This window comes from Ovis aries, chromosome 24, assembly GCF_016772045.2.
Source record: "Ovis aries strain OAR_USU_Benz2616 breed Rambouillet chromosome 24, ARS-UI_Ramb_v3.0, whole genome shotgun sequence".
Classification (NCBI taxonomy): domain Eukaryota; kingdom Metazoa; phylum Chordata; class Mammalia; order Artiodactyla; family Bovidae; genus Ovis; species Ovis aries.
This window is the reverse complement of record NC_056077.1, coordinates 40023707-40046966: the sequence shown is the minus strand read 5'-3', so window position 1 is coordinate 40046966 and position 23260 is coordinate 40023707. Positions and strand designations below refer to the sequence as shown.

Here is a 23260-nt window from a genome sequence, read left to right as displayed (position 1 = left end):
GGCTTGGGGACACCCAGGACAGACGCGGTCACCTTGGGGCTGCTGCTAACACAGCTAGAGACGGGTCAGTTCGTGGTTTCTGTCTGGAGCAGTCTGCTCCCTGCCTCCCACTGTGCGCAGAGTGCTCAGCAGGTAAAGCAGATGGACGGCGGGGCCGACAGACAGACAGGAGAGGAGCCACTTCCTTCCGAGAGGGAACGGCTCCCGAGGAAGAGCTCTGCGCGCTGGGGTTCAAGGGCCTCTGGGAGCAGCCCTGAGCTCCCCGCCCGACGGAAGCCAGGCTGCCCGTCGACAGGCACACAGTTCACATTTCGGGGGTGCGGCGGGCTGTTCCATCTTTCAGTCTCTCTTTGCTGTCCTGTTTAATCCACGTGCTCACACAGGTTTGAGGATGGGCTGATGCCTCCCAGCCCCCAGTGCAGCTGCTCACGTGACCTGTCCTGCTGACCCAACAGCTGAGGGGCCTTGAGCTCCTTTCATCGCCGGGGCAGTGAGAGCCACATGAACAGAAGTCCCCATCCCATATGAATCCCCGTTACCAGCAGCTTCCTCCTTTCCCCTCCTGGGGGTACCGGCCGTGTCCAGTTCGCCCGTCCCCAGGGGCTGTGGGCTGGCCGCTGGCCAACCGACCTGGTGGGCAGTCGGGGGCCGGTCTCCGGGGACCGTCCCCCCAAGCTGGCGGGACAAGTGCTGAGCACAGGCGCTGTCTCGGGCGCCCGGCCAGCGGTGATTAAGGCCACATTAGCACCTTGCTCGGCGACCTCCCCGTGCCCTGCTGCTCTCCTTCACGTCATGCGACTGTGTGCAAATATTAGCTCCTTGGGTTGTTTCTCCTCATCAGCGACTTTCACAGATGACAGGCAGGCTGCTCATGTGACCCACGTTCCCAAGCCCTTGTCCTTTGTCGCGAACGCTGTCTGTACGCGGAGATCTGACCAGCAGCCCCGCGGGCCCCGCGGTGCCACCCGCCCAGGGCGCCAGCTGTGGGGAGGGGCAGGCTGCCCGGGGCTTTCCAGGAGGCCTGAGGGTCCAGGGAGCAGCCTCCCGTTAGCATAGTCAATATGAAGGTTGAAAATTGATTTGGTGGTTCTGCCTGCAGCAAGCTTTTTTGTTTGTTTTAATTCACACGAACCTTTCATTCCAACATCTTGTCCCGGTGAGTCAGTGAGAGCGGGACTCAGCGCTGTGGGGCTATGACTAGAGGGCGGTCCTCTTTCCTCGCCTCTCCTCTCTCCACGGCCCTGACCGCACTGCCTGCGGTGGAACTGACCAGGGGGCCCCTCAGCCACTCGCGCGGGCATCTCTGCAGCCTCAGGTCCTCTGGGAAGCATTTTGCATTTGCCATGACGTCCACTTATTTTTTATTTCCAGGCTCATCTGTCTCCACCTTTATTGAAATTCCTGTTCTCGAAATGTTTGCTCAGTCTCCGTTTTCCCTGGATAAACAGTAGTCACGCGCACTGGGCGCAGTTTAATTTTGATATTACACATATTTGAGAAAAGAGTTGCAAAACCATCTCGTGTTTTTTTCTCCCTTGTCACCAGAGGGATGAGCTGAATTATTTATAGCTTGATACTCACACAACGGAGATGGAGTCAGGGTGTTTACACTTCAGACAGAAAGGATTGCACTGAGTGCTTGGTTCATGGGATGTGTTTGCTCCGGGGTCACATTCAGGCCCACATAAGAGAGTGGCCACTTCCCAACCACACACATACCCATGAGAGGGCCTGACCCATGAAATAGTTGTGGAATTGGATGGATTTGAAAGTAGTGGCTAGACCAGGTACCTCAATCAGCAAAGTCTTTAACTGATAAATAAGGTCAGCAGTGGAACATGCTTGACCGTGTGAAGGCCGTCATGAGCACGCTGGGCAGAGGGGCAGTGAGAGCTCTCAGTTTCCGGGGCTTCTGGGCAGGACGTGTGCTCATGGGCTGTGGGCTCCAACCCCGGCTCCTGTGGTCAAAACCACCTGACCGGGACCCCAGGAAAGGCTCCTTGGGGCTGGGTCAGGCCCAGAGGTGCTGGCTGTCCTGTGGGAGCGGCTCGATGAGGTTCACGTCTGTGCCCTCTTCTCTCCACGTTCCCGTCGGCGCCCCGTCTGTGCTCCAGAGGCCCCCTTCATGGCTTCCGCTTTCTCTGCCACAGGAGACGCTGGCACGCCTGAAGCCATGGCCCCCGTCATCGTGGTCCCCCCGAGCAACAGGAGTGTGGTGGCCGGCTCCAGCGAGACCACCTTGGAGTGCATCGCCAGCGCCAGGTACGCAGCTGGCCCCCCGCCTGCCGGGCGTGGCCCTCTCCCCCAGCAACAGCGGCCCGGCCGCGGGCACAGCGCATCAGGGAAGATCGTGCGGACCTTGCCCAGGCCTGTTCTGCAGCATCCATATTGGATGCAACATTTATACTAGAAGTCGGCGCTTTCACTGTGGGTCAGGCAGAGTGTCCTCTGAGATTCTGGCTGAGGAGCAGAGGGGAGCTGAGGCCTCTGAGTGCAAAGGAAAGCGCTGACCCCTTCTTCTGTCGTCCTAGGTGCTCTCCACCCAGTCGAGTGTGGCCGCCCCACACTCGAGTCCCTGGGATCAGGCCTCCCATGTAGCGCGCCCCCCAGCAGTGCTTATTCCACATTCTTTTCCGGAGCCAGTGGAACCGTTAGCACTTATGGTCCATTGCTGCTGCAGTTAGCTATCCTTGCTCAGCAGCCCTTGAGCAGAATGTATCATCCGCGGGCGCCGTAAGGGAGCAGAGCTGTGTCTGGATGGATTTTTAACTGTCCATTGTTCAGCCCACCATGGTTCCTGGTAGAATGATTATTGCCACCTACGCAATCCACAGTTACCGTCACTAACACCCCTTGTTTCCACAGGCCCGTCCAGGAGCTGAGTGTGACCTGGAAGAGAAACGGAATGAGGGTCACCAGTGGGCTCCACAGCTTCGGGAGGCGCCTCACCATCAGCAACCCGACCTCCTCGGACACTGGGATGTACGTCTGTGAGGCGGCCCTGCCCGGCAGCACTTTCGAGCCCGCCAGAGCCAAAGCCTTCCTTTCTATCATAGGTAAGGCTCAGACGGGGCGTGGCCCCACACCTCAGTCTGGGAAAACAGAATAGTTAACTCCCGTATTCCACTCACTTTATTTTTAACTCAGCACATGGAGGTGAAGTTTGCCTCCCAGATTCAGCCTGTTCTTTCCCAAGAACATCAACGCATTCAATCCAAAGAGTTGATGTTCTGAATACTTCCGAGAAATGTTCTGAAAACTTTGAATCGTAAAGCTTGGGAAATAGAGTGTCAAGATCTTTGGCATATTTATCGCCTTCGGATACTGGTCTTTCTGCCACGAGGCTTTTCTATAACTCTTATTTGTCTGTTCTGATCAGTGTTCAGAGATTAATCTGTTACCATTATATTTTTTACTTTCTGACCCAGAAGAAAGTCAAAGAGTCTTGAATGTTCCCTTTTGTTAAACTGAAAAGTGAGAGCAGAGAGGTGTCCTAGGACCACGTGTCATCCTGAAACCAAGACAATTAGGCGTGGTCCGGCTGCTCTAACCCCTGGGAAATGCTGGTGTTTAGGAGGTGTGCGTGGTACGCCGACTAAGGGGATCCTCTGTCTGTTTTCAGGTTATGAAAAGATTGCACTGTATCACGAGGCAGGGCCCGTAGTTCTCGCGTGTTTTAAGCCCCTGTTAGGACCCACAATGACTATGATCACCGTCGCAGTGGCCTGTCCAGGAGTGGTGGCCGCTGCCAATGAGCGGTGCCCACGGGGTCGGCCCAGGCAGGACAGCCCCTGCTTCCCTCAGAAGATAAGGCGGGTGAGAACGGGAAGGGGAGGTTCTCAGGAGCAGAAAGCCTCTGAGAGCAGTCACTTCTCACGCATTAATCACAGACCCTGCAGTCTGCCTCTTTGCAAACTAAGAAAGGACAGAATCCTGTGTCTTCACAAGACATTAACAAGTGTGAAGAAATGCTGCATAACAGGACGTCCATGCCATGGTCCTTGCAGTCACGAGGAAGCGGCTCTATGGCCCGAGAATGACTGTCAAATGCATGCGACGCGAGCCTGCCCGCCGCTCTGAGAGACACTCACGAACTGTAAAGCATCGGCGAGGCAGGCCTGAGTCAGATTCCGCACCAGGGGGCCGGGCCGGCTCCCTGCTGCCTTCCTCATCCACACTTCACAGCGGCCCATCCTGCACCCCGTTTCCCCCTTCTTCCGGGGGTGACCTCCAGCTGTGTGAGCGCAGCACGTCGCAGGTAGAGCCCAAGTTAGGGTCTGTGGCGTTTAAGCCTCCAGCAGACGGGGCTGCATCGTGTTAGAACGGTTGCTGTTGTCATTGTCCAGTCACTCAGTCACATACGCGACCCTTTGCCACCCCATGGACTGCACGCCAGGCCTCCCTGTCCGTCACTGTCTCCCAGAGCACGTGCGAACTCATGTCCATTGAGTCGGTGATACCATCCAACCGTCTCATCCTCTGTCGTCCCCTTCTGCTCCTGCCTTCAATATTTCCCAGCATCGGGGTCTTTTCTGATGAGTCGGCTCTTTGCATCAGATGGCCAAAGTATTTAAACAAGAGAAGAAATTTATCTCCCTGTGAACTAGGACATTTGTTTCCGTCGTAACTCCCTTTTAAAATATTTAAATCAGTCACAGGAACTTGGTTCTGCATTTCCATCTGGATTCCAGAGCAGATTGTTACTGTATTCTCCGAGTTGCCACCTGTCCGTATTCCAGCTTTTAAGATACACGGACAAACTTGCATCTCTATGATGTTGATTTAAATCCCCTTTATTCATAAGAATTTGCTGTGACAGGTGGGATTTTGTGGTTGAGTCCTGGGAAGGCCCTGAAGAGCTAGTTCAGAGTGATTCGGGAGATTACAGCCCCAAGCCCCGAGACAGTGGAGGGAGGGGTCCTCGAGAAACACGGGGCCCGGCTCTGTGGCGCTGTCACGGGGGGGAGCCATGTGGGCAGCCGTCGCCATGAACATGCCGATGAAAGGGAGCAGGCCCAGGCTGGCTCCCCGTTGCTCTGTTTCATACCAGTGAGACCAGATAGGCGAGCTGTGGCTGCGCACCCTGCCCGCCAGCTCCTCCCCTGGGCTGCTTCACGTCTGAGGTTTAAGCAGGAACATGGGGTCTGACTGCAGCAGCGTCATGGACGTGGCTCTCCTGGGGAAGGTGACCTCCTGGGCTTGGCGATCCGCGTTCTCCTACACCCGCCCTGCCGCAGGGTCCATTTCCTTTTGTGCCCGCTGTCTGGGGTCAGGGTGTCCAGTGTGTGGGGTCAATGCTCCAGCTGTCTGGGGCCTGGGTGCCCGCTGTCTGGGGTCAGGGCATTCAGTGTGTGGGGTCAGGGTGCCCACTGTCTGGGGCCTGGGTGCCTGCTGTCTGGGGCCTGGGTGCCTGCTGTCTGCGGTCAGGGTGTTCAGTGTGTGGGGTCAGGGTGCCCACTGTCTGGGGCCTGGGTGCCTGCTGTCTGGGGTCAAGGTATTCAGTGTGTGGGGTCAGGGTGCCCACTGCCTGGGGTCAGTGCTCCAGCTCTCTGTGGCCTGGGTGTCCAGTGTGAGGGGCCAGGGCGCCTGCCGTGTGACAGGTTGGAATTGCTGGAGTTAACCCCCCAGGAGCATGTTCGTCCAGCACTGTGTGGCCTGGAGGGGAGGAGGGGGAACTTGGAGACCAGGAAGATGCATGTCCATCCCTAAAGGAGTGTTAGGCTCCTGAGGCCTGTGATCATCTCCTCTCTATCTCCTCAGGTAGGGGGTTTCTAAGTGTCGTCTCGGAAATTATATGAAGTCCAAAAAACACAGATGACACATTCTTCCTTGAAGCAGCACCAGCATGGCAGGAAGACCACCATCTGTGTACAGCACAGAGATGTGGCTCATCGGCCCCCAGGGCACGTGGCCGAGGTGAGGGGGGTAGACGCAGCCCGCAGAGGTCAGGGAGGCTCTGCAGAAGGAGCAGGTCTGGCCTGCAGATCGAGTCTGAATTTTCCAGCGAAGCGCCTCGAGTAGGACATTCCCTGCGGAGGAACTAGGGCGAGTGGGCGGCCTCGGTGTTGCTCAGGTGAGAAAGGATCACAAACTCAACACCTTAAACTAACACAGACGTGTCGCTTCCCAGTTCCCAGCCTCCGAAGGCCGCAGCCAAGGCCGCGCTGGGCTGGGCTGTGTCCGGAAGCTCTGAGAGGGTCCACCTCCCGGCTTGCCCAGGAGCTGGCAGATTCAGTTCACGAGGCTGTGGAACTGGACCTTGTTTCCTTCCGAGCTGTTGGAGGGTCGTTCTTGGGTTCTGGAGGCAGCCAGCATCCCTGGCCACAGCCACCTCCGTCTTCAGAGTCAGCAGCAGGCCGGGTCCTCACGCCGCAGACCTCTGACTGCCCCTCCTGCCGTCCCTCTCGCTTCCAGCCAGAGAAGGTTCTCTGCTTTTAAGGGTTCCTGTGATGAGGATGGGTCCACCCAGCGGATATAACGTCTCCCCATTTTTAGATCGATGACCTCAATGACGTCGGCAGAGCCCCCGCTGCCATGCGGTGTAGCCTGTTCTCGGGCACCGCTGACTGGGGGTGGACACCTTTGGGGGGCGTCCTTCCCACCCCAGTGGACAGAGGCACCAGCGTGTGGATGATGGTGGCGAGTCAAGGGCCCACCCTGGGCTCTGCCGCTTCCTGAGACGGTGGCTCTGGAGGTGGGGTGGGGGAAGGATGGCTGAGGGGGTGTCTCGGGGCCATGCAGTGAGCCCTGCTCAGGACGGGCCCTGCAGCTCAGGCCAAGGGGTGCAGGGAAGGCAGAAGCCGAAGCCCAGCGTCAGGGGCGGGAGAGCCGGAGGATTCCTCACGGGGCGCTCCCCGGGGGTGTCCCTGCCTCCAGCTCTGAGGAGCTTCTGCTGATTGGAAGGTCAGGCCCTCTGCCTGTGGCCCCTGGCAGAGGTCGGGGACCATCTGCACGGCCGGCCTAACTCACCGTGTCCACGGGACAGGAACGTTTTCCGGATGTCTGCATACGGCTTCGGAAGAGGTGACAGTTTAGTTTCGGTCCCCAGTTTTGCGAGCTGCGGCTGTGACCCGCTTTTAGAAGTCGCGTGTGAGCCTTCATTGGCAGGGCGCCCTTTCTGCAACAGGGCTGTTGCCGATGAGCTAGGGTACGCACTCGCCCCGAGAAGTCCACAGCGAGGCTGCCTCGTCCACAGCAGACTCTCCCCGCCAGGCACCTCAGCGTCTCTTGGGTGATGTGCCCTGTACTCTCCCTGCCTGTTCTCCTCGTAGCTGACAAGTAGCTGAGGGTGGAGAGGAGAGTCTTCCGAGCGCTGCAGGGCCGCTGGAGGATGGGGTGGGGAGATAACGGGCAGAGGCGGGGCACGGTGGGATGACCGTCGGAAGCCGGGAGGCTCTGAGGCCTGCAGCAGCCCTATGTGTTCAGCCACCTGGAAGGCTTTCTGGAAAAGGCAGGAGAATCAGGGAATGAGCGAGCAGACCTGGCCTCCCTGGATTCAGCCTCTGAACCCTGCCTGGGGTTCGGCAGCAGAGGAGACATGCTCAGCCAGCTCTGGAGGCCGCTCTCCCAGACGCGCCCAGGGAGCCTCGGGGTTGCAGAGCACGTGGAGCCGGGCGCCAAGGCGCTGGCCAGGCAGGGGCAACTGCGCTCGGAGCAGAGAGGCCTGGCCAGGCACCCGCAGCCCTAGAGCCAGGCCTGGGCCAGCCGCAGGCTAGCCGCAGGCCAGCCGCAGGCCACTGTGTGATGACGGCCCCTCGCCTCTGAGCCCAGGCGGGCTGCTCCCCGGCGTCTGGGAGCCCCGGACACTGCAGAGCCGAGAGGGCAGCCCCAGGACACCACTCGGCATGCCAGTCAGCACCTGCAGTCTGCACCTCTGGGCGTCTGGTCCCGTGGGTGCTGAGCATCTTACGTGTGGGGTTTTACCATCAAAATGTGACTCCTCTCGGGAGACCCTCAAGGGATGCTGAATGAGAAAAGCCAGTTCCGCACGGCCAGTACTGTGTGACTCCATGTGTGTAACGTTCTTGAAATGACAGCAGTGAAGAGACGGAGAGCAGTTGAGGGTTACCAGAGATCCCGGTGGGGCATGGGGCGGCCGTGGTCGCAGAAGGGCAGCGTGGAGGGCGGACTCCTTCGGCATCTCGACCGCGGTGTGAGTGCAGACCGACATGAGCTGTGGCAGTGCACGGGACCAAATACGTACACGCGCGCACGTACACACGCACACGGGAACACACGTGCGCACACAGGAACACACGGGCGTACACACGCACACGGGAACACACGGGCGCACACGGGAACACACATGCGCACACGGGAACACACGGGCGCACACAGGAACTCACGGGCGTACACGCGCACACGGGAACACACGGGAGACAGGCAAGGCTGGAGGGGTGGGTGCCGGGCACGCGAGGCGCCCCCTGCCCTGTGAGCGTCAGGAAACCGAGTAGAGGATGTGGGGACTCTCTCTATTATCACAGCTGTGTGGGTCTCTCCGGCGATCCCAAAGCAAAATGTGGTCGATCACAGCAGGTGCCGCTGTCTCAGCTTCGGCCTTTTCCTCTCCCCTCACCTCCCTGTAGCCAGACAACGGGGGTAGGAGTTGACGTCAGCATCCACGATGACTGCGGGGCCCGGGCAGGGTGCAGCCGCCGGGTCGTTAGACTGTCGTCTGTTCCTGCGGCCGGGTGGTTAGTGCTGCTGGCGTCACTGCCGACGAAGGAGACGTGGTGGAGTGTGCGTGTGTGAGTGAGCGTGTGTGAGTGAGCATGTGTGAGTGTGCGTGTGTGAGTGTGCGTGTGTGTGTGTGAGTGAGTGAGCGTGTGTGAGTGAGCGTGTGTGAGTGTGCGTGTGTGAGTGTGCGTGTGTGAGTGTGCGTGTGTGTGTGAGTGAGCGTGTGTGAGTGCATGTGTGAGTGAGCGTGTGTGAGTGTGCGTGTGTGAGTGCGTGTGTGAGCGTGTGAGTGCGTGTGAGTGTGCGTGTGTGAGTGAGCATGTGTGAGTGTGCGTGAGTGCATGTGTGAGCGTGTGTGAGTGAGCGTGAGTGTGCGTGTGTGTGAGTGCGTGTGAGTGAGCGTGTGTGTGCGTGTGTGAGCGTGAGTGTGTGTGTGTGAGTGAGCGTGTGAGTGAGCGTGTGTGAGTGTGCATGTGTGAGTGAGCGTGTGTGAGTGAGCGTGTATGAGTGTGCGTGTGTGAGTGTGTGTGTGTGCGTAGTTGGAGACCAGCCTGCTGACGGGGAATCTGCAGTATCCTTCGAGGCCTGGTCTACACACACACAGCCAGGTGGAGCGTCTACCCCCATCTGCAGCCGTGGCCTCGGCCAGATGGGCTGCTTCCAGCGGGTCATTGCTGCCTGAGCGACGCAGTGATTGCAGGATTGACACCTGCGTGCTTCCAGGGAGGGACTTGCAGCCTTGCCTCCTTCATCATGTCTCTGAAACACTGCAGTTCTCATTTCTCTGTTTCCTCCTTTAGGTCCCCCCCGTTTAAAGATTTAGTCAGTACAGAAGGCAGGCCAAGCTATAGTATCCACAGTCACACAATCAGAGTTGGAAACAAACCTGTCTGGAAGACAGTACCCAGAAATTATCACGAGGAAAGCGAATGACCAGCCGTGGTTATCATGATGATGAAGACACTACTACCTTAATACTCGACAAACTTGGCCATGCCAATGTTGAATTCCTGCTAAATAAACCAAGAAAAATACCGCAATTTACTCTCCAAGGAAATTCATTGTTTAATACAACTACTGCTTTTCTGCTGTTCATCCAGCCGCAGGCGGGCGGGCCACGTGTCTGGAGATATGCAAGTGGTTGCGTTTCCTTTGCTGCTGAGGATGGATGAGAGCCCCATTTCCTTTCTTCTCCTAACTATGATTTTGCCTTCCACTGAAGCATTAAATCTATATTTTGGAGAAGAACTGCTAAGACCTTGAAAAATACGTTAATAGGCTGCCCCGCTCCCTGATACAGGCCGGGCACCTGCCTGTGGTGCTTTATTTGACAGATTTCGTGAGTTGTTATTTAGTTTAGACACTGAAGCAAACTAGCCTATGAAATACTGTGCTGTAAATATAAACCTGTATGAACCTCATGGGATAGTCCTTCTAAAATGTGATTAAGATATTCCATGATTCAGACACATAACTGGAAAGTAGCCGCTGCCCTGAGTAGTAATTTGCTTTCTGAAACCTTGGACTGTAAATTGCCTTTGGACCCTGCTCACTGAATTCTGAGTTTGTGTGCACGATGGTAGGTAGCTAATGAAGTTTTCAAAAATAGTTTTATAAAAGGAGTTCAAACTCTTTCAGGCTGTAAGGGTCTTCTGAAATATATCTCTTTGGCTTAGGGGCTGTTTCGGTTTTTTTCTTGTTTTAAGAGCCACCCTATTTTACCGTGGAACCCAAGAGTCGGATATTAGCAGAAGTGGAAGAAAACGTGGACATCGTGTGTGAAGCCATGGGTGAGTGAGGGGAGCTGTGGGGCGGGGGTGCAGGCGAGCCATGGAGGGTGGGGGAGCCGCGGGCGGGCACACGGAGGCTGTGGGGGGAGCTGCCACGTGGTGGAGGACCAACAGGGCATCTCCAGGGCAGAGCCATCGTCTGGGCAGCACTGGCAGGTGGGCTGTGAAGGGGAGAAGGCAGACGCTTTGCCTGGAGCAGAACTCAGCTGCTGGACGTGCAACCTTGGGGAAGGCCTTTGATCTTGCTTAGCTTTTGTGTCCTCGCCTGCAAAGCAGGGATAAGAATATTTACCCAAAGGAATAGCCAGGAAGCCTTAACGGCATCCATCCCAACAGGGAGGGGCCAAGTCTTATCCTCCTGACTCCCTTCAGAGGCTCCAACTCCCCCAGAGTGAGCCTCCCAAGACCTGGGGCAGGAGATTCCTTCTAGTCCCTGGGGTGAGCTGCTGCCCACATCCGCTCCGAGGGGAGAGAGATCGTTCTAACTTCTTGAATAGGAAATCTTCCTGTTTTTCTGGCCTTTCAGCTTTTGACTGACCTTTCTTCTGTCATGGGGGTGATTTGACCTCTTGCCTTGACCCTTCACTGGCCATTGCTCCTTTTCCACGTCCAGCACACGTGTCGTCACACTAGGCCTCCAGCAGGGCCAGGCTTTCTGCGGTGATTTCATAATCAAAACCGCCCAAGTGCCCTGGAGAGGATCAGGGAACAAGAAGGACCTTTGACGTTAAGACCTGTGCGTCTTAAGGGTTTCAGCTCTTCTTCTAAGAGCTTGGAGGCTGTTTCCCAGCAGTTCTGGGAATCTTCTGGAAAGCACCCCCTCAGGCGCAGAGGCGGGAAGATGGAGGAGCCCCTGTTGTAAAGTCACTGCCTGGGCTCTGGCGAGGGCGCTGCTCTCAGATCCCCGGACAGGCCAGATCCAAACCCACATCTCCCAGCTCTTCTTAGCCTGTGCTTAGGCCTGGACCCGAACAGATACAACTGACCTGCAGGGAGGGAGCGGGGGTGCCCCTCGGTGGTGTGGAAGGTCAGCATAGACACGGGCGTCCAGTCCCCGCCCCTGCATCCACCAAGCCTCCTGCAGAGATGGCTCCAGCCCAGGGGAATTGGTTCCTCGGGGGCTCCGGCCCCTGCCCAGCAGCTCCCGGAGCGCTGTGTCCAGCCCTGCTCGGCGCCCTTCTCTGTGACCGGCTCGACCCACAGGGATGGCGCCAGGAGGGGAGAGGAGGGGTCCTGTGAACTTCCTGGGGAAATCTTTTCTTACCTTGGCCCCATTATTCTCACTTCTGTCTAAACACCAGTTTTTTAAGGCCAACAACTCTATTAAAGTGAAACTATAAAATATTTAGAGTGCTTCTACCTTAGAAACAGCAGTCTGCATACTGCAGGGATAAGATTTCTGTTTATGACAATAAATTGCCCCCAAATAGAACTATTCCTAGCTCCCTGTATACTAACAATTGTTTTTCTATAAATGGCAATGTTAGGCTCTCCCTTTGACAAGAAGATGCTTTTCTTGCATGATTTCTGCAGAGTAAACTGCTTGTTAAGTACGGGCTTATAAGTACATACTGAACAGGTCTTTCAACATTGCGTTGCCGTCATATAATTCACTGCTTTCTTTTAATTTTGACAATGAAACCACAGCAGCATGCGAAGTGGTTCTTCTTTATGAAAGCTACGTCGTGTAATTGCTATTATGAGACTTTACATGGAGTGGTTGCTTTTACCTTCAAATGAATTTTTTTTAATTTCCTGATTTAATGAAAAGTGACAGGAAGCATAATGAAGGCAAAGAACAGAATCTGAGAATACATTATCCTGAAATATCCCCCGATATTAGCTTTATTTATTAAAGAAGACGTCTTCCACCTACACAGTATCATAAGTGAACAGATCCGAGTGTGCCTTTCAGCGTGAATCGTGTCTAGATGTTTTATTTAAATTCATTTTATATTTAGGGAAGCTGAGGCACAGAAGGATCCAAGATCTAGAAATAAGTCAGATGCTTCCGCGTTTTTCCAACAACCAGCGCACTGTGCCCGGGAAGACCAGGACCCCGTCTCGAGTGCCTCGGTCTGTTCCACAGACGGCCTCCCTGGTCCGCCCTCTTGGGTGGCCTGAGCCTTCTCGGCTTCAGGAGGAAGGAGCAGGGAAGCTGTCTTCCCTTTGCCAGATCCCCGAGGATCTAAGGGAACTGAGAGGAGGGCCTGGTGTGTCCCAGGCGGCAAAGCCACCAGGGATAGAGCATTTTCATCCGGTAGCCTGGTCACCTGCACTGACCGCACCCATTTGGGGGCCAAGCAACAGAGGTCCTCATGCTCTTGGGCCAAGGAGAGCCCCATCATTTACAACCCAGGGTCTGCCCCGGGGCCTTGTCCACCGAGTACACCCGCCTGGCGAACCCCAACCTCAAGCCTCCTTCCAGGTGGCGAGGCCGTGCGCAGCTCCAGTCTCACTGCTCGGGAGTCTCGGCCTCCCCTGTGACATCACCAAGATGTGGAGGGGGCACCCAGGAGGGGCAGCTGGGCCTTGAGCCTCCATCTGACGCTGGCCCACCCGCTCTTGGGTGCAGGCATGGGAGCACCCCCCCACACACCCCGTCATCTCTGCACCAGCCTGGTCTCGGGGCCACGGTGACGTCTCCCGAATCCACAACCTGGACCAGATACACCTTGCATGCTTGCTGCTTGAGGTCGTCCACCAGGCCCCCTGTGCATGGATCAGTGACTGATCAGTGCATGGATCAGCAGCACGTGGATCAGTGACCCCGATTCCTGAGACAGGGTGCCGTAGTCCCAGGCTGTGCGGTGAGCACGCCCCCTGGGCCGGGCGCCGGGAGGAGCTTATGTGCTGATGCGATCGATCTTCACAGTCACCTTCGAGGGGGGACACTGCTTCCTTCCCGAGTCCCAGGGAACTGGGAAGAAGAGGGGTTACCTGCCCTGGCCAATGGCACAGCTTGGAGGGGGCACCTGTCTCCCACCCTGGTGACCCTTCCCCAGTCCCCACGAGACAGAGGCAGTCACCGCAGGGCCAGGGGCCTTCCTCCCAGCACTGTCTGAGGTCAGTCACAGCCGTACCCGTAGGACAAGGGCAGGGCCAGACGGTGGGAAGAACTGGAAGGGTCTGCAGCCCCTTTCCCATCTGCATGGAAGATAAGAACACCACCCAACCAGGCGCTTGGAGGGATGAGGAGATGCCCAATGAAATACCTTGGAGCCGTTTTGCCTCAGTCCTCACGTGGCAGTTCTTGAAATTTCGTGAGTTTTAAATGCCCGACTGTTTCCACTTCTCCACAGGGGTCCCTCCTCCCGCCCTCCGGTGGTTTAAGGACGCTGTCTCCATCAACATGCTCCAGAACCCTCGGTACCAAGTGCTAGCTGGCGGAGGCCTGCGTGTCCAGCAGCTGCGTCCAGAGGACTCGGGGATCTTCCAGTGCCTGGCCAGCAACGCGGGTGGGGAGGTCCAGACCCACACCTACCTGGATGTCACCAGTGAGTACTGCCCCCACGCCTCCCAGAGCCCGGCCCTTGGACAGCCCTGAGGCCCCGGCGTCCCTGCCCTTGCCCCACGGACGCCCAAGGAACACGGGTGTCTGTCCAGCCCGAGTGCCCACACCCCAGGCACTTGAACACGCTGCTCTGTTGAGATGTAGAAGCAAAGTCCCTGTCTTTCTGGGCAGAACTGGAAAGACTAAGTGGACAGCTCATGCCTAATCTTCTTCTTTTGAGCTTTTTTTTACCTGTTTTTCTATATTTATTCTTTATTTTAGTTTTATTGAACAATTATAGTTCTTTCATGAGTTTCTTTTATGATCCCATTAACAGAAATACTTTGGCACTATGAAAAATAAGATAAAGGTATCTGTGGGTTTTCTCTTTAATCTCCCGTAGTTGTTTTCCCTCTAAAACAAGTAGAGTTTAGTGATTATGGAATTCTCATGCTTGCCCTGTCTGGAAGCAAAATGCTGATGTCTCCAGGTGCGGGGGCCGTTCAGGAAATCAAATCACAGTCAGTGTGTGCACGGCCAGTGGCTCTTGTCAGCGATGACTCGGAAGAGACTGTTGCAATACTGAGATATTCATGAAAGTATTTTGCTGAACTAGGGGTCACTTCCTCTGACCTTGCCCAGGGTCAAATTTCCCCTCCGTTGTGGAGTCTAGGAAACCAGTATCACTTCAAGCAGTGAAAGTACTATTGGGGTCTTAAGCTGGAGACTGAGTTTTGATCTATTAGAATTACTTGGGGAGTCCCGGTGGCATCAGTGGCGAGGAGCCCGTCTCCCAGTGCAGGAGACGACGCAAGAGACACGGGTTTGATCCCTGGGTTGGGAAGATCTCCTGGAGAAGGGAAGGGCAACCCACCCCAGTGTTCTTGCCTGGAGAATCCCATGGACAAAGGAGCCTGGCGGGCTGTGGTCCATGGGGTCTCAAAGAATGAGACACGACTGAGTGTCTGAGCACGGAGTTACTTAACCCTGTTCTGCAGCAGGGGGCCGGGATGTGTGGGGCAGGGACTGTACAAAGCCAGATGTAACTGCTTTTGGCTTTGAGGGAGGCGGTTTCTGTTGCCCCCACTCACCTCTGCTGTCGCAACCTGGAGGTAGCATAGACAGGTCTGAGCAGACGTGGCTGTTCACAGAAGTTCATTTACAGAAACAGGGGCAGACTGGACTGGGCCCAGGGTGGAGGCTGCAGACCCCGCTCTCATGGGAGGCCCAGGGAAGACCACCCGATCCCACCTAGGCTCAGCTCTCATGGGAGGCCCAGGGAAGACCGCCCGATCCCACCCAGGCTCAGCTCTCATGGGAGGCCCAGGGAAGACCACCCGATCCCACCCAGACCCCGCTCTCATGGGAGGCCCAGGGAAGACCACCTGATCCCACCCAGGCTCAGCTCTCTCTTCAAAACGTAGCCAGCTCAGCCCAGGTCACAGGGGTCTCAGGAGGATCAGTTTAGAAATTTAAATGAAAGTGCTACTTAACCTGGTTCCCATGACAACTGGAGCATGAACAAACAAATACCTGTAACGATAATACCACGTATCTGTTTTGTACGTACAGGGCTTTGCAAAGTGGATTTAAAAAAAAAAAAAGCACTTTTCATGGAATAAAAATATAGTGTGTAAAACAATCAGTATCTATTTATTCATTAAACAAGCATTTACTGAGCACCCATGTCAGTTACTCTGGGCCCATGAGGCTCAGAAACAAAGCTAAGATTCTTTTCTGAGGTCCTTAGAATCTGTTAATTTTAATGTTCAAAATGGATCCTAGGAAGTGTCAAAATGTCATCTCTTGGGTAATATTTAATATTCAGAAATTAGATATTTATATTTTTTTTAAGCAATGAAAGCAGCTTGTTTGATTTCTGTAAATAAATGTCCGTCTTCTTTTTAACGTTCATCTGAAAGCTCTGTGGTTCAGTGGTAAAGCACCCACCTGCCAAAGCAGGAGATGTAAGAGACGTGGGTGGGTTGATCCCTGGGTCGGGAAGATCCCCTGGAGGAGGGCCTGGCTCTCCCCTCCTGTATTCTTGCCTGGAGAGTCCCATGCACAGAGGAGGCTGGTGGGCTACAGTCCACGGGGTCGCAAAGGGTCGGACGCGACTGAAGCGGCTGCGCATGCACGCAGCCCTCGTGCTCTGCCCCCTCGTGCAGGCGCAGGGCTAGAGGCGGCCCTGAAGGGCTCCCATCTGTCACCGCTGCAGCGCTGTCTGTGGCTAATTCTGTAAACACCCGGGCAGATGCCTCCTCCAGGCGGGCCTGAGCATTCCCGTCTCACTGTCCGCACCCTCTGCCTAGATGTGGCCCCAGCCTTCACCCAGCTCCCGGTGGACACCACGGTGACCGACGGGATGACAGCCGTGCTCAGGTGTGAGGTGTCCGGGGCCCCCAGGCCGGCCATCGTGTGGAGCAGAGGTAGGCGGCTCGCACCTGCCTCAGGAGGCGAACCCGGCGGGGCAGGGCTACCTCTGTTACTCCCATTCACCCGTCCATTCTGTGACGAGGAAGATCCTGGGGAGCCAGATGGGCGAGACCCCATCGGAGCTCACCGTCCAAAGAGGAGGCCCATTGCCCTACCACGCGCGGGCAGCTCTTTCCTCCTCAGGGGCCTCCGTCAGTGCCTTGGGCCAGGCGGCCCCTTAAATGAGGGCGTCCGGTTTCAGCCCCTTTGTGAAGGAGGGTGGTCACAGCTAGGAGAATGTCCTTTGTTACTTTAAGCAAGCTGCTTCCAGCACAGGATTACCTGCGTCCTCAGCAGCTGGACCTGTGCGACACTCAGTCTGACTCTGTTTCCGTTCCTGTGAAGTGTGGAGTCACGTCTCAGGCTCACTGCAGCACCACGCCGCCCCCGCCCAGCCCCATCAACACCCTAGGCACCCCTGCCACTGAATGAATGGCACATGCGGTCCGTCCTTGACAAGCCCCAGCTGAATTGGGCTCCTCCCCATAGACCATGCTTGGTGGACTGTATCCGGGTGAAACCTCAAAACTTACACTTTTTTCTCACCCAGACAAGCCCTTGGTGGCTTCCCGACTCTCGAAGGGGCCTCAGCTTATAGACACAAAGGTCTGGGAAGCTACCGATTAATCGGAAAGAGGAGGAGATTCTTTCATCTTAGATATTTTCTTCTTGTCTTTCCTGATTTAGGATGTAATAATAGCCTTAGATAGAAACTTTATATACAGAAAACTCAAAACCCGCCACTCAGAGGAAGCCATTACGTTTATGGATTGCAATTTTTTTTAACTTTTTGCTTTGTGTTGAAATTTACCCAATTCACAGTGTTGTGATAGCTTCAAGCGAACTCAGGGCTTTGGCCAAATGTATACTTGTATCCACTCTCCCCCCAAACTCCTCTCCCATCCAGGCTGCCGCATGCGGCTGAGCAGGGTTCCACGTGCTATACAGTAGAAAGACAGCAGAGTGTGTGTGTCCACTCATGGCTCATGGTTTTCTTAACCGAGTCTCTCAGCATTGGAAGTTAGGGTGTTCTTGGCTTCCGTTATCCTAATGACTGCTAAAGCAAACTGCTTTGGTTACTTCCGTGCGCAGTTTCCACTCTCTTCCGATTATTTCCTCGTTTATCTTCCCGGCTGCAGCCGCAGCATCGCGTCTCCTTGAACGTTACGGTTCTCACGTTCCTGTTTCCTCTGTCGTCCGCAGGAAGCCATATTCTGGCCAGCGGCTCTGTGCGGATCCCCCGGTTCATGCTCCTGGAATCTGGGGGTCTGCAGATCGCCCCTGTCTTCATCCAGGATGCGGGCAACTACACCTGCCACGCAGCCAACTCAGAGGGCTCCCTGAACGCGTCGGCCACGCTCACCGTGTGGAGTAAGGACCACGGCCCACGTGGAGCGACCTGTTAATAATGGTTTAATCAGCACATCGTCTGTGCTTGGGGATGTCAATATGCCCTTGGACTCCCTAATCTAATCAAAGGAGAATCATTATTTTTACAACTAATTTAGAGAAATCTGTTGAGCAATTAGTTTTTTTCAGCTTCTAGAAGAATAATTAGAAAACGTATTCAAAGATTTAATGGGGACATTTCAGGAGAGATGAAAGGTTAACTTTTTAAAGTCAGTAGAGTAGGGGTATTATGCCAAACTAGTTCAAAGAACAAAACTGAGAAGTTGGCTAATTTTATACAAATCACATGAGAAGAGTAGACCAAGAATTAAAATCCGAGGGGAAGTATTTTTCCCCACACTGTAATTATAACCAAATAAAACCCTCCCCATATATTAAGTATGGATGTTTCCTATGTGTAGGAGTGAACTATAACACGGGTTTCTGAAATGCAGAATAAATTGTTTTCCAGAACCTAGGGTTTGGATTACCAAGTATTCAGCTTCCCCGGCTGATTAACTTTTCCCTCTCTGCTTCATCTGTATCCATATCACTACAACATTATTGTCCAAAACAGCCAGAAACTATGCTCATTAATAGATTTTGCTAAAGCCATCTATATGAGGAGAGAAACTTTTAACTGCATGAGTGAATAATTTGTTAAAATAACTTCCTTGAAGAAAAACTAAAAAAAAAAAAAAAAGCGCTTGTGCCTTATTTCGTATCTGGTTTGCATTTCTATGATATAGTTGGCATCCACTCTGATAAATGACCCTGCCTAATTTATTAGGTTTTCTAAGGATATCACTAGTTTTTTTTAAAACCATGAGTACAGTGCCCCCCCCCCACCCATTGTTAAATATTTACTAGAAAAGAGATTTTGTTCCATGGGATAACCTAATGTGTCAACCATGTCTGATTCATCCAGCATCCCTGGAAATTAACCTTAAATGCTTGTGGAAAACTGGTATCTGCATCTCTGTAGGTCATTCACCAGAGCATATTGTGGGTCTGCTAAGATGCAAAATTGTAATAACACAAGAATGGCTGGTACTGCCCTGCATGGCCTGGGGTCTTCTCAGGTACCCCGGCTCTGTCTGTCCCAGTGGGAGCAAACAGCAGCACCCCTTTCATAGGCAGGAAAACCGAGCTCAGAGCAGAGGTGTTTCTCTGGATGCCCCACGGGTGAGCAGTCAGCAGGGACCCAGCCTCCTGACCTAGGCTCCGGGCTCTTTCCAGCCTCAGAGCAGCAACCGCCTCCAGGGTGTGCGGCGTGGGGACACACAGGGCGGGGCTGTGGAGTGCCGGTGGACGTTCAGGCCCGCACAGAGCACCAGGTCCCCTGCGCCCCGGACTATCGGGCAAGAGACCCTGCAGGGCCAAGCACCGGTTTCCCCTCCTGGTCACTGGGAGAACCACAGCCCTCGCGAGACTGTTGTAAGGATTCAGTAAACCCATAAATGAAAGTGCTTTGCAAAGCCATGAGGTGCAGTGTGGACCTTACCAGAATGTTGATCCTCTTAGGTAAGAATCCAGATTCTTCCTCAGAGCGTAGAGCCTGGTAGACACCTGCCTGTGATCTTGCTTCCCATTTCCTTCTGGAGTGTTCCGAGGTCGGGGCATGACCGGGGCCGGGGGGTTGGGTGGGTGGGAGGCCTGCCTGCCTGCCTCCCCGAGATGCAGACGGGCTTGCTCTCAATTCCCTGAACGTCTCTGATCGCTTCCGTTTACACTCGTTTTGCCACGGAGAAAGGAAGCGAGGCTGTGCTGTCAGATGACCAGCTCAATCCCCCCGCCCCCTGAGGGAGGAAGCTCTCAGCCTCGGGGTCCTGTCTGAGCTGCAGCCTATGTCTTTGCAGATCGAACGTCCATCGTGACCCCTCCGGAGGACCTCGTGGTGATCAAGGGGACCACGGCCACGCTGCACTGCGGAGCCACCCACGACCCCCGCATTTCTCTCCGGTCAGTTCCGTCAGTTACAGCATTAACATTCCGTGAGCTGGGGCCCTGAGGTGGAGACAAGAGGGGAGAATCTCAGGAGCTTTGATTTCAGCCGCAGGTCCCTGATTACAGCCTCTTACAGTCCCGGGCCCCTTCATTAATCACACAGACCCCATCTTCCACTCCAGCCTTATGTATTATTTACAGTGAGCTGTGTTGCACTTCATGACTTCAATACTGCATTTCATGATTTTTCTGCCAAGGTTAATACACTATCTGTAAAACGTGCTTGTCAGAGGCTGATACTTAATGAGAGAAAAATCCAGAGAGATCGAATGGGATTTCAGCAGTGTTTGTGCTGGGGCCTGGCTGGACCCGAGGGGTCTGCTCTACCGCAAAGACGGCTCCTGTGTATCAGGCAGAGAGGGAGTGCCAACCACGTGGGGGAAGGCCCCGCAGTGATCAACTCGCTTAGAGGAAAACACACGGAACGAGGGGAACCGGAGGATGTGAAGACCCGCTCAGGGGACAGTGACCCCGCCCCGCCTTTGTCTGACTCAGCCTGGAAGGTCGTGATGAAGAACCTGACCGTCCAGGTGGACACGGGGCAGCAGACACAGGTGGCTGTCGACCACGAGCTTCTTCCCAAAGAGCCGCCACTTTCAGAAGGGTTTTTAATTTTCAGAACCAGCCTTGAGCATGCATCTAGAAAGAGGACACAGTCATCCTTGCGTTTCCACTCTGGCCTCAGCCCCAAAGGCGTGCAGTTAGCCCCGACAGAACCGAGGCGTCCTCCTGCGTCCTCACATTCCACTCTGAGCAGAGGGAGAGGGCGGTGGACACAGGGCCGCGTCACTACCCGGATGTGGAGCCCCCGCTGTTTCCTCTCTTCTTGGGCAGCTCCTGGACAGATTGAGAATTGTATTTCTGTCTGCCTCTCTGGAGTTCCCCAGAGCTCAGAAATCAGGTTTGCCTTCCTTCCAAGAATGTTGAGTGCAAAGCAAACACACGAAAGCCAATGAGCTAGAAGATTACCTAGAGAATTCTTGGATCCCAGAGGATTCATTCGTTTCTAAAGGACTTGGGAGTGTCGCCCAACAAAGGACAAACAGATATTTTCTGCTGCCCTAAGGCCTCGAGAAAAAACCCTCTGATCTGTGTGGTTTCCTTGTAACTTCTTATGTGTGGTTAGACAGAGTCGGAGCTCACTTCCTAAGAAGTGATTAAGTTGCTCACTCTGGGCACCCCCGCCTGGACACCCGGAGGGCCGCTGGCCCTGAGCTCCCAGAGTGGACACCCGGAGGGGCGCTGGCCCTGAGCTCCCAGAGTGGACACCCGGAGGGGCGCTGGCCCTGAGCTCCCAGAGTGGACACCCGGAGGGCCGCTGGCCCTGAGCTCCCAGAGTGGGCAGCGATTCCCCTCCTTCCCACGGGGGCAGTCCCGCTCTGTCTGCGGGTGATGCCAGACGAGCCGTGTGTCGGCACCTGAGCTCTGTGCACATCAAGCCTTTAAAGAACCGGGCGCGGTTTGGAAATCCTGCCCAGGCTTTGGGAGAGGAGAACCAGCCCTGTGATCCCACCCAGCAGTGACCAGTGAGGGGCCCGGCCCACCTACAGCCCCAGGCTGGCGGGCTCCTAGCGGCGTCTGCATGTGAAAAGAAAAGCATGCTAAAGTCATAAGAAATGAAAAGAGAAGGGCGGCAGTTTTAAGGACGGAATGACTGGGTTTTAAGAAAGCGTGTTGACCGGCTCTGAAGTGTTTTCTTCAGAAATTGGGGAATTCCGCCCTGGGGACTTTTACGCAGCCCTGCCCCTATCCAGCCGCACTCTGGCCTCCAGGATGTTCCTCAGCAGGGGCGAGGGTGGGGGGCAGAGGTAGTGGTGACAGGCATGACCACGACCCCTCAGACTGACCGAGCAGCGTCCGCCCTGTCTTCAGTGTCCGGCTTCTAACTTCAGCATCTGCCTCTGTGTTGTGACCAAGACCTTGGGTTGCTTTCCTTTTTACGGCATAATCCCCACGTTAGGAACCACCCTTTAGAGAGCACATTTCAGTGGCTCTTACTATTTACTACGATATATTCACAAAGCTGTGCTGCCCAGGGGGCTCCGGTGGTGAAGAACCCGCCTGCCGACGCAGGAGACGTAAGAGACGCAAGTTTGATCCCTGGGTCGGGAAGATTCCCCTGGAGGAGGGCATCGCCACCCACTCCAGTATTCTTGCCTGGAGAATCCCATGGACAGAGGAGCCTGGTGGGCTGCAGTCTGCGGGGTCGCAAGGACTTGAAGCAGCGTAGCCCACACGCACGTTCACAAAGTCATCGATGGCTTGCTTTTTAACAGAGGGGGACGGTCAGCGGCCGGGGCCCTCACTCAGGCCTCTCTGCTTGGCCCACAGCTACGTGTGGAAGAAGGACAACGTGGTCATCGCCCCGTCCAGCAGCTCCAGGGTCGTGGTGGAGAAAGACGGGTCCCTCCTCATCAGCCAGACGTGGTCAGGCGACATCGGGGACTACACGTGCGGGGTGATCTCCGAGGGCGGGAACGACTCCAGGACGGCACGCCTGGAGGTGATGTGAGTACCGCGCCCGCCTGGCGCTGGGTCACACGGCGGTGGGTCGCACAACAGGGATCAGAGGCCGCCGCCCTGGGCCGCAGGCAGGCACACTTGCAGGGCTGGGGGTTTGGTAATCGCCTTGGGCCTCAGACACGCACACTTACAGGGTGGGGGTCAGTAACCTTAAAGTCGGATCACGTCTGCCCTCAGCTTGGCCGGTTCACGATCGCTTTTCCTCCTCGATGATTCCCTCTGACCCTGCGTCCTGATGGACTGTTTACCCCGCCTTTCCACGAGATGCCCGTCAGAACCTCCAGCCAGTAAGGGATTGCAGGCCGGCCCAGTGCCCCTGAGAGCCCCCTACTCTCTGAGGGGAGGCACACACCTCCCACCAGAACTCACGGATGTGGCAGGCAGCCGCCCATCCCGCCTGCCCGGCCTTCCGGGGTGGGGAGCTGTGGGGGCCGCACTCGCCTCCCACAGCCCCTCTCCTCGCAGGCAGGAAGCTGAAGGGCCTGCTGACCAGGTCATCTTCGCAGCGTATATTTGTTGTTGTTCAGTCGATAAGTCGTGTCCGACTCTTTGTGACCCCATGGACTGCAGCACGCCAGGCTCCCCTGTCCACTCTCTCCCAGCGTTTGCTCAGATCCACGTCCACTGGGTCAGTGATGCTGGTTAACCATCTCACCCTCTGTCTCCCCCTTCTCTCTCCCCTGGAGTGGAGGATGACACAGCTCTGCGTTTTTGAGGCCTGGCCATGTTTGGCACGCCTGGAGCGCTCAGTAAATGCACATTGGTAGGGTGAATGAATGTGTCCAATAGTCCTCCCAGCCAGTCTGCTCAGGCCTCTGGCCTTCCTTCAGGTGTGTACACGCCCGGGCCCCCCACCACTTGAGGGCGCCCGCCCTGCTCAGCCCTGGTCCCCTGTCTTCCTTCCCCC

General features: G+C 55.5%; 1 protein-coding gene across 1 annotated transcript in view; it reads left to right on the top strand.

The window, feature by feature from the left end:
• The window catches only part of SDK1 (sidekick cell adhesion molecule 1), a 729776-nt gene that overhangs the window by 539883 nt on the left and 166633 nt on the right, over positions 1–23260 (top strand). The window contains exons 6-13 of the mRNA XM_042240546.1: positions 2151–2262; positions 2866–3056; positions 10383–10466; positions 13769–13963; positions 16272–16388; positions 17638–17805; positions 19683–19785; positions 22162–22338. Of these exons, the coding sequence (XP_042096480.1) occupies positions 2151–2262; positions 2866–3056; positions 10383–10466; positions 13769–13963; positions 16272–16388; positions 17638–17805; positions 19683–19785; positions 22162–22338 (1147 nt within the window). The remainder of the gene's footprint in view (positions 1–2150; positions 2263–2865; positions 3057–10382; positions 10467–13768; positions 13964–16271; positions 16389–17637; positions 17806–19682; positions 19786–22161; positions 22339–23260) is intronic.